The sequence below is a fragment of the Brassica napus genome, chromosome C5 (genome assembly GCF_020379485.1).
Source record: "Brassica napus cultivar Da-Ae chromosome C5, Da-Ae, whole genome shotgun sequence".
Classification (NCBI taxonomy): domain Eukaryota; kingdom Viridiplantae; phylum Streptophyta; class Magnoliopsida; order Brassicales; family Brassicaceae; genus Brassica; species Brassica napus.
In genome coordinates, this window is record NC_063448.1 from 2,826,415 (window position 1) to 2,841,851 (window position 15,437).

General features: G+C 38.5%; 2 protein-coding genes and 1 pseudogene across 4 annotated transcripts; 1 reads left to right on the plus strand and 2 right to left on the minus strand.

The window, feature by feature from the left end:
- Positions 1-4,714: 4,714 nt before the first annotated feature.
- Positions 4,715-8,072, minus strand: LOC106399827 (telomere repeat-binding protein 5). Of its 3 annotated transcripts, none has more exons than XM_048757870.1 (10): positions 7,929-8,072; positions 7,375-7,520; positions 6,591-7,269; positions 6,382-6,519; positions 6,227-6,292; positions 6,063-6,142; positions 5,748-5,989; positions 5,386-5,655; positions 5,233-5,296; positions 4,715-5,130 (listed from the first exon to the last, which is right to left on the minus strand). In XM_048757870.1, the coding sequence occupies exons 2-10, from the start codon at positions 7,453-7,455 to the stop codon at positions 4,951-4,953; spliced, it is 1,800 nt and encodes a 599-aa protein (XP_048613827.1). In that variant the 5' UTR covers positions 7,456-7,520; positions 7,929-8,072; the 3' UTR covers positions 4,715-4,950. The 3 variants fall into 3 exon arrangements, with proteins under 3 accessions (XP_048613827.1, XP_022558725.2, XP_013695732.2); XM_022703004.2 differs by having other exon boundaries at positions 6,227-6,286; positions 6,591-7,272; XM_013840278.3 differs by having other exon boundaries at positions 6,591-7,272.
- Positions 8,073-8,490: 418 nt separating this feature from the next.
- LOC106397366 lies at positions 8,491-10,456 on the plus strand (annotated as a pseudogene).
- Positions 10,457-10,671: 215 nt separating this feature from the next.
- LOC106398258 (putative leucine-rich repeat receptor-like serine/threonine-protein kinase At2g14440) lies at positions 10,672-12,347 on the minus strand. The gene is made up of 3 exons (XM_048757872.1): positions 11,719-12,347; positions 11,567-11,632; positions 10,672-11,460 (listed from the first exon to the last, which is right to left on the minus strand). Exons 1-3 carry the CDS (start codon positions 11,750-11,752, stop codon positions 11,264-11,266), a joined length of 297 nt encoding a protein of 98 aa, XP_048613829.1. The 5' UTR covers positions 11,753-12,347; the 3' UTR covers positions 10,672-11,263.
- Positions 12,348-15,437: the final 3,090 nt, after the last annotated feature.

Consider the following 15,437-nt stretch of genomic DNA (forward strand, 5'->3'; position numbering starts at 1 on the left):
GGGGATTCTACAAAATTCCGAGGAAATTCCGACGAACTAGTTTTGTCCGTCGGAATTCCGTCGGAATTTCCTCGGTATGTCGGCAGGATTTAAACTATAAATACAAGCACTCCTCTTCCTCTTCATTCACTTCATATCTTCATCCTCCCTCTTACTCTATTTACACACGAATTTGATTCATAATGAAGAAGGATGGCTTGTCTACTAGTGCGGTAGCAGGGGGTAGAAACTCAACTGCAGCCTCTGAAAGTAGAGCAGTCAGGCCGATCTGAGGCAGGTGGCAGTAGAGTGTTTTCTTCGCTCGGTCCTGGAATACGTAGACGTAAGGACCATCCCGATCGATCCTCGAGTGGGGACCAGCTATGAACTCCTTACTTACTAGAGAAATGACATCCAGGTAGTTCCAAGCAATGTTGTTTGATCTGTCCAGTGCTACCTGGTGGTTCTCACAGTCTACACCCACATGTCTAAGGATCCGAGTAATCACTGCACCAAATCCACATGCATTGCTCTTGGATTTGGTTACTTTCCCCTTGTATCCTGCTAAGTTTGCGGCCAGCACCGCTCCTATGTTGAAGGCAGTAGCAGGTGGGAATGTAGAGTTTCCAAATGCCGGTAGCAAATGCCTCACACCTTGGTACAGGAGGCACAACTCCCATTGCGTGACTGATGCGGCTGTGGTTGTCCCGTATAGCAATGAGCCAATGAGGCGTGTCGCATATCTCAGTACTGGGCTCCGGATAAGTGACTCCTTTGCCTGAGAAGATCTATAAACCCCTGTGCCAATCGTTTCCCAGAAGTTCAACAGCTCTGAAGTCCAATAAAGACCATATGTCCTCTCCCCCGCACTCAATCCAAATAGTCCGCAGAGGTCTGTGAAAGATACCTCATAGTATACTTTCTGCACTACGAATGCCAGAAAACCTTCCTGATGGCTATCATCGGGACGGGTGACGTATGCGGATGCTATGAACTGGCGTACCAACTCCGGATAAGTGGGTTCCTTGAGGTTGCATAGTTGGCCTAGACCCATGTTCTGGAACAGTCCTTCAATGTCTGCTTTGATTCCCAATATTGTCATCGTCTCAGGACATGCTAGTTGTGTAGCCGGAACGGCTACCTTCTTCATGTTGTTGTAGTGGGTGGTATCAGACTTATCCCACTTCTTTGGCCTTTGCTTCTCCAGCTGTGACGAACCCGCTTCTTGTGTGTTTTTCTTTGCTGATGTTTTCGTGCGCTTCATTCTCTACAAAATAGAATCATTGCTCTCAACATGGTTATAATCAATTAAGAAGGCAAAGCTGAACATGAAAATGAAAAGCAAAATCGAGTTGTGATAAAAAAAAACGAAATTGAAAAAAATTCTCTATCCCTAAATCATCTCAAATCATGTTCCAAACTCGTTGATCACAGACAATTGTGTTCTATTCCATGTTTAAACATCTGTTTCATGCATATTTGATCAAGGAATCAACACGGAAATAAGAAATTCACAAAACCCAAAAAATTGCTCAAGAACACGATTTCAGAATGTGGAGATTCGCGGAGTATACCTGTCTTAGGGTGAAGACGAGTGTAGGAATCAGGTAGAGCTCGAAAAATCAAGTGGAATAGAGCCCAAAATTGTTCAAATCGGATGATTATAGAGAGAGAAAGGGAGGGGGGGGGGCGAATTATAGGGGAAATCGGAGGGGATGAGAGTTCTAAGGTTTAGATCCAAAAAAGGTCGGGTTTTGCCTTATAATTCTGTTTTCCGAACACGCATCGATCGATGCGTTTTGTTTCTATAACGCATCGATCGATCACATTCTTACGGCCCGGGCCATCTTGGTAATCGATCGATGCGTTTTTGTTCTATAACGCATCGATCGATGCATTTTTAAAAAAACATACAAGATTTTCCGAGGAAATTCCGAGGAACAATTCAGATTGTCGATCGATCGATGGGATACTCTCATCGATCGATCACAATCTTACGGCCCGGGCCATCTTGGTAATCGATCGATGCGTTTTTGTTCTATAACGCATCGATCGATGCGTTTTTAAAAAAACATACAAGATTTTCCGAGGAAATTCCGAGGAACAATTCAGATTGTCGATAGATCGATGGGTTACTCTCATCGATCGATCACAATCTTACGGCCCCGTAAATCCTAGTAATCGATCGATGCGTTTTTGTTCTATAACGCATCGATCGATGCATTTTTAAAAAAACATACAAGATTTTCCGATGAAATTCCGAGGAACAATTCAGATTGTCGATAGATCGATGGGTTAATCTCATCGATCGATCACAATCTTACGGCCCGGTCTATCCTAGTAATCGATCGATGCGTTTTTGTTCTATAACGCATCGATCAATGCATTTTTAAAAAAACATACAAGATTTTCCGAGGAAATTCCGAGGAACAATTCAGATTGTCGATAGATCGATGGGATACTCTCATCGATCGATCACAATCTTACGGCCCGGGCCATCTTAGTAATCGATCGATTTGTTTTTGTTCAAAAACGCATCGATCGATGCATTTTTTAAAAAAAAATTACGTTTTGAAACTCCAAACACTAGTTCGTCGGAATTTCCTCGGAATATTCCGAGGAAATTTCGAGGAAGAAGAGGGTTTCGTCGGAGTTCCCTCGGAATAATCCGAGGAAATTCCGAGGAAATAGGGTTTTTAAACCGAAAACAACGTTTTGCCGTTTGAATAACACCTATATAACCCTTATTAAGTGTCTTACGTTCATTATGAAGTCAAAAATTTGTTCCTTACCGTATAATTAACACTTTTCCGATTGTATGAACGAAATCTCGCAACATAAGAGAAACACTTATACCTTTTAACGAACGGTAAAGGGAATACTTTCAATTAGTTTTGAAATTTGTTATTTCATGGTTTATGCTCATGTATACAAAGAATCCTCAATGGTATGCATTACAATTGTATAAGAAATGAAATACGGCAAAAAAAATTGATGTTTTGAAACCCCAAACACTAGTTCCTCGGTATTTCCTCGGAATATTCCGAGGAAATTCCGACGGATATTTTACTATCTGTCGGAATTTCCTCGGAATATTTTCATTTTACCGGGCAAATATTTCGCGAAAATTGAAATTAGAATTCCGACGGATAATGTCCGTCGGACCCTAGGTTTTATAACCACGAGCCCCTTCTTCTTCCCCATTTCTCTGTTCTTCCTCTGCGCGACTCCTCTCTTTCTCTCCGGCGATTTCCCCCTGAAATCCGACGATATCTCCGGCGATCTCCCTCTTCTCTTACACAAATCATGTAAGGACCCTATCCCACTCTCTTAGGTTCTATTTGTTAGGTTTTTGTGTAGTTTTGATAGATTTTTGTTAGGGTGATTGGTTAGGATTGTGATTTGGTTGTATAATAGGTTTAGAATTGTGATTTGGTTGAATAATTTGTTTTGTTGAATTGATTTAGAATTTTTTTATAATTTTTTTATTTTTTGTATTTATAAAATCAATTTTTGTATATAAAATCGATTTTTGTATTTTACAAAACGATTTTTCTATATAAATTCGATTTTTTGGATTTTACAAAAAAAAATTTCTATATAAATTCGATTTTTTGGATTTTACAAAACATTTTAATTATTAAACAATTTTTATTTATTAAAACTATTTTTGTTTATTAGAACTATTTTTATATATTTATTAAAAAAATTTAATATATATAAATCTTTTTCTGTGATTAAATTATTTGGGATTTTTTTTTAATAAAAAAAATTAATTTATATATTTCTGTATTTATTAAATATATTTTTTTTAATTTACAGGTCTCATGATGATCAGACCCGGCCTCGACAGCGTCGTGGTCGTGGTGGTACGGGGAGCCAGTCTCGGGATTCCAGCCATTTTCAGGATTCCCCTTCGCCCCACAGCTCCAACCATACATCTCCCTCTGCTGCACCCGCTCATGCTCCTCTCGCTCCCGCTGCTGCATCCGCTCCTGTTCCTCCGGGTCCTCCGGGAGTGATGAGGGTTGCGGAGTTGGTTCAACAGCCCGGTCGTGACCATCTTCCGTATCTCACTCCGTATCCACATGGACGGGGTCAAACATGGTAATTAAACATTTTTTTTTCTTTAAATTTGGATTCATTATTAACCGTTTGTTCTTTTAATAAGGTTCAACTGATCCGGGAACGGGATCAGCGCATGGATCAACCGTATGATGTCGGAAAATTCCGAGGGATTTCAGAGGAAAAAAGAAATTCCGAGGAATTATTTCCGACGACGTATTTCGTCGGAATTGCGTCGGAATAACGATATTCCGACGAAATTCCGACGATTTTTTCCCTGAGAATCCTTGATGTTTTCTTGTAGTGGAGTGAATACTTTCTCAATGATGCTTCTTTGTACCCATTTCATCTCTACCACCTTTTTGGGTTAAAAACATACATTTCACTAGGTTTTAACCCATATATTAGCACAATAATTATACTATTATACCAGGTTTGAACCCACATGCTTGGTCCACATGTCTCTATTTAATGTAACAACAATGGTAGTTTATGATGTATGACCTGATCAACATATTTCGCTTTATCCACAAGCAAAATGCATCTCTATCAACCAAAGTTATGATGATATACGAGGGATTTGTTGATATATTCACAAATTTGAATAAAAAAATCTTTATGCAAGTTCCTGATTGAAACACCTTAAGGGTCTAAAATTTGCAAGGCAACAAAAGGAATAAACATGTTATTATTAACCAAACATTGTGACAATTACATTAGACTTCACATATCTTCATCTATATCCTTCTTCACCACATTCCATTCCTTTTTTTTCCTTACACAATGAATATTTTCAAATACATAACATAACAAATAAACAAAAAAGTATATATGAAAGTAAAAAAGATCAGTTTCATCTCGCTAACGTCCATTTTCACGCCGCGAAGATAACATTTCTTTCCCAGTCTATAGACCAAGACTGGTCTCGAGCTTATGGGGTCCCTCCAGCAACTGTTGTTTCCCTTGTTGCTGGGACCAGTAGGCATGAGCCATCAGTACCCTGTCTAAGAGCTCCTGTGGAACTGGCTCACCTCTCCTTTGTTGTGGCGATATTCTTGCTGTGTGCACCAGCGTTTTCCACTTATCCTATCATTCACATCAAATCTAAATATAATAAATTCTTGCACAAGCAACATACCTCATTTACATAATGAGCGGTAAAATAAGATAATGTTCTTTTTGTTTTACCTTCAAATCGACATAAGTCCGGTGCTTTGCATTATCAAACGCTCGCAGCTTTACGTCACGCCACCTGCAGATAGATATGCACATCAATATTATTACTTTCTTGGACCATTAAGACTTTTAGTTTGGTGTAACATTAACAAATTAATCAATCACCTTCCGGTCCCAAGTCTCTCCACAGCTTGAACAAGGACCTCAACTTCTGCAACAGAGAAAGGTCTACGGATTCTGCGCTGAGCCACCTCAGACCGCTTAGGTTTCCGAGGTGGGACTACGTTTAAAGCCTGAGCATGTAGAGGAGGAGCTACAGGAATCAATGCTCTGGAGTAGACGGGTTTGGCCCTATTTGGTGCAGAGGGTTTGGAGTCAAGGTCACTTTCTACAGAGTTACTAGGTTTAGCATGTTTCCCTTGTGATGCAAGACACCTAATAGACAGACAAACACATTATGAAAATGATAATTTTAATATACATCAAATAAATACGAAGCAAACCTTAACATTTGGAGAAAGACTTACCTTGTTAGAGAGTGAGGTACATTAAATGGACGGACACAATCAGAATCTTCAGGAGACAGCGGTTTTGTGGATTGTGGAGGATTGGGCTCAAGACAAAAGCCTAAGGTGTCTGAGAGAGTGTCTAGAGAGATTCCACTCTGAAGAAGCATTTTACTGTCGTCTCTAACTTTTTTTCCATGGACAAGAACACCTATGCGTAGTCCACCTTCAAGTATGGTGGTCACAGCTTCCAACACTGTCCTCTAGTGAAGATAAGTAAAATGCTTATCATTATCCAAAAATATGAATAATTATCTTAAGCAAAAAAGTTCAAACCTTAAGCGAACCAACAGTAGCAGTCTCTGGAATTTCAATGAAAAGTTCAGGAACTTTAAATGACTTGATTCCAAGTTTCACTAAGCACATCAAAGAATATTTAACAAAGTCAATGCAAAATTCTTGAGTGATGGAAACAATAGAACCTTAAAAGAAAAAGATACCGTGAGAATCTCTTGATTGTAAAGCTGGCTGCTTCTGACAAGCTATGGTTGACATAAAACCTGAACCTTCAAAAAAAACAAAGCTCAAAGTCATTCATCAATCATCATGATGCAGCTTTGAGGTTGAAGCTTAAACTACTAGCATCTGATTATACCCTTTTTAGGTGTTTCTTCTGATTGTGAAGCTGTATAACCATCAAAGTATCTTCTTTTCTTGATTGGATATCTCCTCTCTGATCTTAAGCTTTTCAGACAAGGTTTCTTGTTGTAGTAACTAGGCTTCAGGTCTAAGTCTAAACATATTTAGAAAAAAAAACATAAGTAAACCATAAACATCGTCAAAAACAACATAATATATGCTCACCTGAATTAGTAACCGTTGTATCTTTCTGCTTTGAAGAGACTTTACAATACTTTGAAGCCAAAACTTTCTTTATTTTTCTATCTCCTATTCTAAGGGTTGACCTAAATGTTTTTGTTGTGTAACGTGCTGAGAAGTTTTCACCATCATCAGAGCATACCAAAGGAGGAATTGGTTTCTTGAAGCAAGTACCTATATGATGCTTATCCTCGGCTACAACATTCCTTGTTAACTCTGGTTCACAATTATTTGTTAGCCTCCCATGCATTGATATCTTATCGTTAGTCTCTGACCTAAAACAAACACTCTGACCTAATTCTTGAGTGCCAAGCTTCTCCGAGGAATCAGAAGTTACACCAGAGGTAGATCCAAAATGGAAATCTTTGGGAGGGGGTGGAGATCTATCGAAGCTTTCCATTCCATGAGTTTTTGGAAGGATCTCAGAGACAAAGAATCTCCTTTCAGCATTATTGTCATGAATGTGATCACAGTTTCTCTCCTCTACCACCTTTTGAACACCGCCATAAAGCGGTTCTGTCTTAACCGCACACTGATCTTCTTCATTACCATCCCCTATGGCGTTGTTACTTGAGGAAGAAGAATTGCCACCACTTTCAAGCAGGTCTCCAGCTACTGCAGCCAACAAATCGAAGGAAGATATTTGATTCTTCTTGAAAGCACTCTTCTAGCAAAATTCACAAACACAATCAGACATATCAGAGGGGAAGAACCTACAATGGTACTTAAAAAATGTTGGAAACAGACAAAAGTTTATGAATCTATTTACTCTTGGTGATCTTGTAGCTCGAGGTGTAGGAGGCACCTCATAGCCATTGAATCCATAATCAAGCCTCCTTTGCAACACCATGATTTCAAGAACAAGTTTCAGACATTCAACAAAAGGATGTATTGCTTTGTCACGGATTAATTAACCTAGACAGGAAGACAAGTTAGGTTTATTCATTAATGAGTTAGAATATTCACCAACAGATTCGATAAAGTCATTCTCACATTCTATATATGTGAACAAGCACTAGATTTCCAATTTCAGAGAGGACATTTTGTAAAACCTCGCTAGAAACCAACTCATTTCTATTACCCAAGATCTAATGCAACGTACAGTTGATGTTATAGAGTAAAATAGAGACATAGTTCAGACAGAAATTTCTATTACCAAGAAAATACATTTAGAATACATTTTCACGAAAGCAAAACACATTTCAGGTTCTGACAAACGAAGATTCAACATAGACGCCCGTCCAAAAAAACCTTTTGTTTATTCGCTCGTAACAGTGAAAACGCAATCTAAAATAGCAGATCGAAAACAATTAAGATTCTCACCGTTTTCTCCGAAACAAGGCAGGCGAAGTCTCTAACGAAAGGTATAAGGAAAGGCTTTTCTCTTTTTGTTTATTTTTTGTTGTCGAAGTTCTGTGAAAACGAAAAACCCCTTTGTTTGTGTGGAAACGAGAAAAGAGTACGGGACGTGACAAAGGGCTTAAACCCCCTGGGTCTTATACCAGTAACATCGGGACGTGTCTGAAGAGCGAATAACCGGCTATTACCAGTAAAACCCCTCGTTACCCTGAAGACTTGTTCTTCTTTCTCTTTCTTGGGTGACCCACCACTGTCTCACGAACTTCCTTCTCATTCGGACACGTGGTGTCTCTATCGGATCGTGCGTCTTTTTAACCACACACATATTTCGATAAAAACGTTCAGTCACAAATGCCATTGTAAATGTTTTTCTTTTAGTCCAATCCATGTCATTCTCTTTTATTTTCATTATTGTCTTTTTCAAATTTTCATCTATTTTATATTTTATTAAAATATTTATTTTCATAATTAGGCCCAAAACAATGAAACAACGCTTTTTGAGTTGGTAAGGATAAGTTTTTAATAGGCCTAGACCCAATATGTAGAATGATAACCCCATGTTAGTTTCGTGAATATGTAAAATCATGAGGACCAGATTGTAAAGATTAGTTACAAACGAGGATATATATTGAAACTGCTACACTCTTGTGGATTTTGATCATCCATAGAATGGCTTCCTCGTCGTCATCTTCTTCGTTACAAACGATGATAAAGGAAGGAGAACATAGAAACTGGGCGGATCTTCCTCCGGAACTGACGTCGTTAATTCTTCAGCGTCTTGGCGCGGTTGAGATAGTGGAAAAAGCAGAGAAAGTGTGCAGATCGTGGCGTAGCGTCGGTAAAGACCCCTCGATGTGGCGTAAAATTGAGATGCGTAGCCTTGATCCCTGGCAACACAAGTATCACGAGAAAATGTGCCGCCATGCAGTTGATCGTAGCCAGGGCGGCTTGGTTGAGATCCATCCGTGGAACTTTTGTACTAACTCTCTTCTCAGCTACATCGCCCATAGGTTCTCTCTTGCTCTCCCTCTCTATGTTTTTTCCTGTGTGCTACTTCTAGGGTTAAGTGAGTTTGGCCATGAAATAATTTTTTTTTTGACTAAAATGAAGAAAGATCTTAGACCAGTTGGATTCTAATCCAAAAATAAATGAATTACTCAAGTATAAGTATTTTTTTTACTCTAAGTGAAGAAGCCTGGCAAAGTGATTTTTTCAGGTTTGTGTACTTTATCCATTTTGGAATAGAGAACATCCACTTGATTCTATTATTGTTATACCTCTGAGTGAAGAAGCCTTAGAGCATGATTAATGGAGGTGATTAGCAAAAAATTAATATAATAGCGGGTGAGATCCACGCAAAAACTAAGCACCTGTGCTTATTCTGCTTAATTAAGTATCGGTGTTAGCACTGTTTCGTGGGCCCCACTGATACGTGGCGGCCCGCGATTGGTTCGTTTTTAATTTTCTTTTTTTTTTAAATCAGAAGAAAAACCAAAATAAAAAAATAAAAAAAAATTAAGCACTCCAAGGGTTAATGGTGCTCTTAATGGTTAGCTTCAGGTTATTGGGATGCTAGGAAAAAATATATTTTGTAATAATGTTTAGCATCTTTTATCGCTCTTGTTCCTATCTTTGATTATGTTTTTAAACTTTTACACCCAACTATTTGCAGTTCAGGAAATCTTAGAGGCATTAAAGTTTCAGTGTGCAATCTAATAACAAGCAAGCAAGGGACTAGCCGAAGCAGTCGTGAAACTCCCATTGCTTGAAGAACTCGAGGTTTCAGACTGCTCATATATAGGATACTGCTCATCATTAGGAGACACTCTGAAAGTTGTAGGCCAGTCTTGTCCAAATCTGACGACATTGAAAGAAAACTGTGTGGGTTACAGTCATTCTAGAGACAAGAGTGATGATGTTGCTCTAGCAATCGCTGAAACAATGCCTGGACTTCACCACCTCCAGCATTTTGGGAACAAATTAACGGAAGCCGGTTTAAACGCCATTCTTGATAGCTGTCCTAACCTGGAACATCTTGATTTACGCAATTGTTTCAACGTTAACCTTGCTGGGGATCTGGAGAAGCGGTGTGTCGGGAGGATCAAAGTTGTGAGACGCCCTAATGAACCGATCCATGATTACCCATTTGATGCGACCGTGAATTTAGCAGAAGATGGCTACCCTGACGACTTCTCTGATGGTAGTATACCAGAAGATGATTACAGTCACCATAGCCTCAGCGAAATTTTGGACTTTGAACTGCAGTACTTCTATGATTAAGATGATCTACGCTTCTAGTTTCGTTGGACTTTGTGTGTCCTTGTGTAATGTGTGTGACCTTTAGTAATATTGTCTTTCTAGAATATATAGACTCAAAAAATGTTTCAAATGATGTGATAGTTTCATCTTCCCTTAAAGATGTCGAGTTTATTCTGCAACATCAAAGAAAGCAAAGCCTTGTGCTTATTTATCGTTGAGAATTCTACAAAATATTGCTTAAGATTGTTCAGTTTTACCAAGATTAGAACTAAGGTATGAAATAAAACCGATTTGTCTCGGTTGACAATCATAAAACTCTAGTAGACACATGAATCAACGCTTTGATCCGTGCTGACTCAAAGAATATCTGCGAAAGCTAATGAGATTTTGGAACAAGCACAAAAAGTTATGTGTAGCTGAAGGAACGTCCAAGCAAACACCATTTAAAGATTCAATCAGTGGATTCGATAGCACAATATGAAGCTTTTTTAACATATTCACATTACACACTTAAATGCAACCTGTGGAGAGAAAAAAACATCAAGATGAAAAGATTAACGAGCTGAAGGAGTGTCACTGACGAAGCTTATGCTATGTCCCGTGGACTTGGATGAATTTGCATCTTGGCTCCTTCTTTTACTTAGGTTCTCATATACTTCCAAACACTCATTTAGCTCATGAGCAACCCGTGTCATGTTTGGTCTCTGTGCGGAAGAAGGGTTAATGCATGCCATTGCTAATTCAAGAGCTTTCCAAGATGAACCTGTGTCATACTCTCGGTGGAGTTTCGGATCCGTAATACTTTCAATATCACCATTTGCGAGCATAGACTTTGCCCATTCTACTATGTAAGAATTTTCACGTGATTGGTCAATCACTGGTTGGCCAGTGATAATCTCCAGTAACACGATTCCAAAGCTGTAAACATCACTCTTCTCCGTTAACCAATGCTTTTGATAGTATCTGCAAAATATACTCAAAGATGTTAGATAACAGGCAAAAAAATAAAACATCATTTAAATTACAATAAGAACTAGAACTTACTCGGGATCAAGATATCCAATAGTTCCAGCAACATTTGTTGTTGATACATGAGTTTTACTTCCCACGAGAAAAGATCTCGAAAGTCCAAAATCGGCGAGTTTGGCTTCAAAATGTTGTCCTAACAATATATTGGTACTTTTCACATCTCTATGAACCATTGGCGGCTTACATCCAATTTGCAAATATTCAATTCCTAGTACAATGAAAACCCCATATTTTAGCTTATCTTTTAAAAAGAGTTGAAAAGGAATATGAATACACAAAAATATAACAATTGGAACTAACAAAAATTGACAAACCTAGAGCAGACTCAATAGCTATTTTCAGTCTACTCGGCCAGTTTAAGACAGAACCATCACGTTCTCCTGCCAAAATTCACCATATAATTTTAAACCCCCTTTAATTTAGAAGAGGTAGCTCAGTTTGCTTCCCAAATGATCAAACGGTTTACCTGAGAGATGTTCCTTTAAGTTCCCATTTTCCATGAACTCGTAGATGAGAGCTAAGTCATTCCCTTCATCACAATATCCGATGAGGTTAACTAAATTTACGTGGTGAACTCTTAGAAGTAGTTCAACCTAAAAATCAAGAATATAAAAGGGTATATGATTCATGAAGTCATGATTTCCTGAAAAATTAGGGAAGGGTTTAGTGTAATTAAGTACTTCTGTTTTAAATTCCTTATAGCCTTGAGTTGATGATTGAGAGAGAACTTTGACGGCTACTTGTTGATTATTTAGAAAACCCTGACAAACAACACCGAAGCCTCCTTTGCCAAGAACAACTTGAAAGTTATTAGTCATATCTTTGACCTCTGAATATGTAAATCTTCTGTTTTTTTAATTCTAGTGATGAACGTTTAACTGCAAAAATAAAATCAAAATTGAAGGATCCACGAGTTTTCATATACTTTCACAATGGATCATATATTTTCTAACTACCTTTAGAGATTGATGGCTTTTTCCTTTTGAAGATGAAGATTAGAACCACCACAGTAATGATAATGGCCACAGAAGAAAGAGATGCACCACCAACCGCCGCCACGGGGAATTTTTTTTTGCATGATTTACATGTCCTTAGATATCCATCAAGACTAAGGAACAAAAACATTGTTGAAGACATCAAATAAATACTAAAACAGAGTGGATAGTACATAATAAAAAGAAGATCATCTCAAAGAGGAAACCTTACGATAGCTTTAGTCCTTCTTTTTCTCTGTCAAGCAGGGCTTGTGGAATGCGGCCTCTAAGCTTATTTCCACTTAAGTTTCTATGGATATAAGGAGACCATTATAAATTGTTATGACCAAAATTTATTTTGCTCTTTAGAAAACTTACATGACCACCAATGATTTCATCTTGGCTAGAAATTCAGGCACTTCTCCAGTCAAGTTGTTTCTCGACAGGTCCCTGAAAATTGTTAAGATAAAATGTTAAGTATCTGGTTTCCTCGTAAGGGTATAGCCAGTTTTGGTGTCTGGTTCAGAAAGACTATGGGCAAACAGCCTATGACTCTTTCGTTATCAATATAAATAAATTGTAAACCTATTTTCCGAATATGTTTTCCTCTATATGGAATCAAGGAGTTACGTACAATTCTTGATCCACTTGAAGACAAATCTCTGTTCACATGGATCCGAGACATGCATGTCACATAAGAAATTTTGAATTGCTTAATTAAGTTTTGATAATAAGAATGAGGTTTAATTGTTCTTACAATGCTATGATTCTTGGTGGTGTGGACACATCTATAACATTGCAGCGTAAACCAGACCACAAGAATTGTTTAGGAACACATGGATCACCCTGCCAGCTGATTTTATTCAATCCATAAGTCTCACGGATATTCTTCATAGCAATTACTAGAATATCAACAAAAATAACAATGAGAATTAACATGTGTAACAACCTATTAATATGTCCTCTATTGACAAAAGCTACATACCATCATCTTGATTCGTCTCTGATTGTGGAAACTCAATAACTTGGAAAATCTCTAAAGCATTCATCAAGGGTGGAAGAGTCGACTTTCTAGTTCTTGAGAGTTGCACACGACACAACCCTCCCTCGCACTTCAGAGGCACTCTGTTAAACAAAACCTCTACTTCGAACTTCATAGGACTATAAGGATCGAATTCAACTTTACCATTCGCGATAATGTCAAATTCCCTGGTATCATTATTTCTCACTTTTTGGATGTCAGCCATATAGAGGTAGGCATAAGTCTCGTCGTCAGAAGTGTCCAAAGTCCAAGAAAAGGTCATTGGTTCACTGGCATTAGCGGGTACGGCAGCAGTCTTAATGACATCTTGTGGCGGGTTATAGTCTTTATGAGAATCAACAACGTTGAGGGTTGTGTTTATCTGCGTCCATTCTACTGGCAAGAACGGAGACCAAGCACGATCATATACATCTTCAGGGTAACTGTCACAGTCAAGCGTATACATACAATGAGCAAAAATGACATAATTGTGATGGAAAAAAACTATTTAGGCTAAGTTGACATACCGTACACCTTTGTCCGAATTGCTGAAATAGATTCGGTCCACATACTTCAAGGAACCAGTTCGAGTAATATAAGTATCATATGGCAACGGTCTTGTAAGGTTTAAACGTCGATTTACTATGTTAAACCTTCGTTCCTTTAGCTAGAATTCGTTTAGCTATGTTACTTGATCGATTAACCTCAATACTAACTTGTGTTCTGTTTGTTTGTTTGTATGTAGGAGATAAGACACAGCAAGTTTGTTTACCCAGTTCCCGTGAAGGTACGTCTGGGGGAAGAACAGAGTCTTCCAATTCACTAACTCAAAGAGAAAGAATTAATAAAAGGGTTGTGACCTTAAACTTATAAACGCCAAAGCTTAATCAAGAGCTAAACACCTAGCTCTCTTCTTCTGATTGAACTTAGCCTTCAGGTAAACACAAACGATCTCTCAACCAAGACAATTTGCTCTTTCACCTGAACCTCTCAATCTGTTGTTGTTGCCGCGCCCTTCAAGTCACCAACGCGATCTTCTTTTATACTCAGGTTTTATGAAACAAAACCTAGAAGCTGACGTGGGCCACAGTACAACAAATACTCTGGAGGCCTGTTCCACTTCTCTGTGGGCTTCAGACACTTCAGCCCAAGTTCAAGATGGAGACAACAAACCCGACAAACTCCACCTTTGTCTCTATCGGAATCTTCGAGAAAGCTCAAACAGTCTTCCTCCACACCGACCCTTGTTTCTCTGTCTCCTCGAACATTTTCCGGTGAATCTCTACCAATTCTCCTGTGCAACTTCTTTAGGCTCTTACACAGCCATCTCTTCAGCTTACCATCTCACATGCACCTGGAGATGATGTGTTATATCCGCCGAAATGAAAACTTCAGCTTGCGACTTTTACTAACCACTTAATTCAGTGACAAGTCCGATCTACTCCACCGCAGACCCTTTCACCAGTACCTGATTTCGCTTCTATCAGAAGACCATTAAGAGCTCAGCAACATCGAGATTCGTCGACTAATCTCTCGTTTGTACGCTCTCAAGTTTAAGACTTTTCAAGCTCCGATCTTCATTCTTCAGCTTACCAACCAATCTCTGGTAAAATACTGATAATTTTTTTTTAAAAAAAATTACTTTTCTCCTTCTGAAACAATAACTTGTACACGCTCTCAATATCTTTGTTCAATCTGCAGTTTGTCGAAGACATCAAGATCCAAACTTCAAGTTATCTTTCTGTGAGGTAACCTTATCGTAGCAGTAGTGTGTCAACCCTAGTGAAAACCCGTAAGGATTGACACTGCTAAAACCAATAAGTTACCTGCGTTAAGAATACCATTAATCTCTAAGAAAACCATATAATATCCTTAACAGAAAGAAAAAAAAAACCCTTTATCCTGCTGATACCGTAGATAAATCTCCTTTCAAACTTTACCATTTGATAGTTCTGTGTGTTGATTTCCTGTTACCGATACTAATCAACCTCAGTATCTGTTTGTATCCCTTTTGCGAGGTCCTTCAATCAACCAAACCAGGAACCTCGGGATGCTTCATGTCTACTACCGGATTACCTTGAGAAGTCCGAGACACTTCTCGAAACTCTTCCCAGGTAAACATTTTGTCAACATATCTGCCGCATTCTCAGTAGTGTAAACCTTTTGTACCTTGACTGAACCTTGCTCAAC

Excerpts from the sequence above, each read along its gene's own strand:
- LOC106398258 (XM_048757872.1), bottom strand. The coding sequence starts at position 11,752 with ATGGAAAATGGGAACTTAAAGGAACATCTCTCAG. Across the intron at positions 11,633-11,718 it reads CTTAAAGGAACATCTCTCAG|GAGAACGTGATGGTTCTGTC; the intron begins GTAAACCGTTTG and ends GAATTTTGGCAG. Across the intron at positions 11,461-11,566 it reads AGCTATTGAGTCTGCTCTAG|GAATTGAATATTTGCAAATT; the intron begins GTTTGTCAATTT and ends TCATTGTACTAG.
- LOC106399827 (XM_013840278.3), bottom strand. The coding sequence starts at position 7,455 with ATGGTGTTGCAAAGGAGGCTTGATTATGGATTCAATGGCTATGAGGTG. Across the intron at positions 5,990-6,062 it reads CTACTGTTGGTTCGCTTAAG|AGGACAGTGTTGGAAGCTGT; the intron begins GTTTGAACTTTT and ends TATCTTCACTAG. Across the intron at positions 5,656-5,747 it reads GTACCTCACTCTCTAACAAG|GTGTCTTGCATCACAAGGGA; the intron begins GTAAGTCTTTCT and ends TCTGTCTATTAG.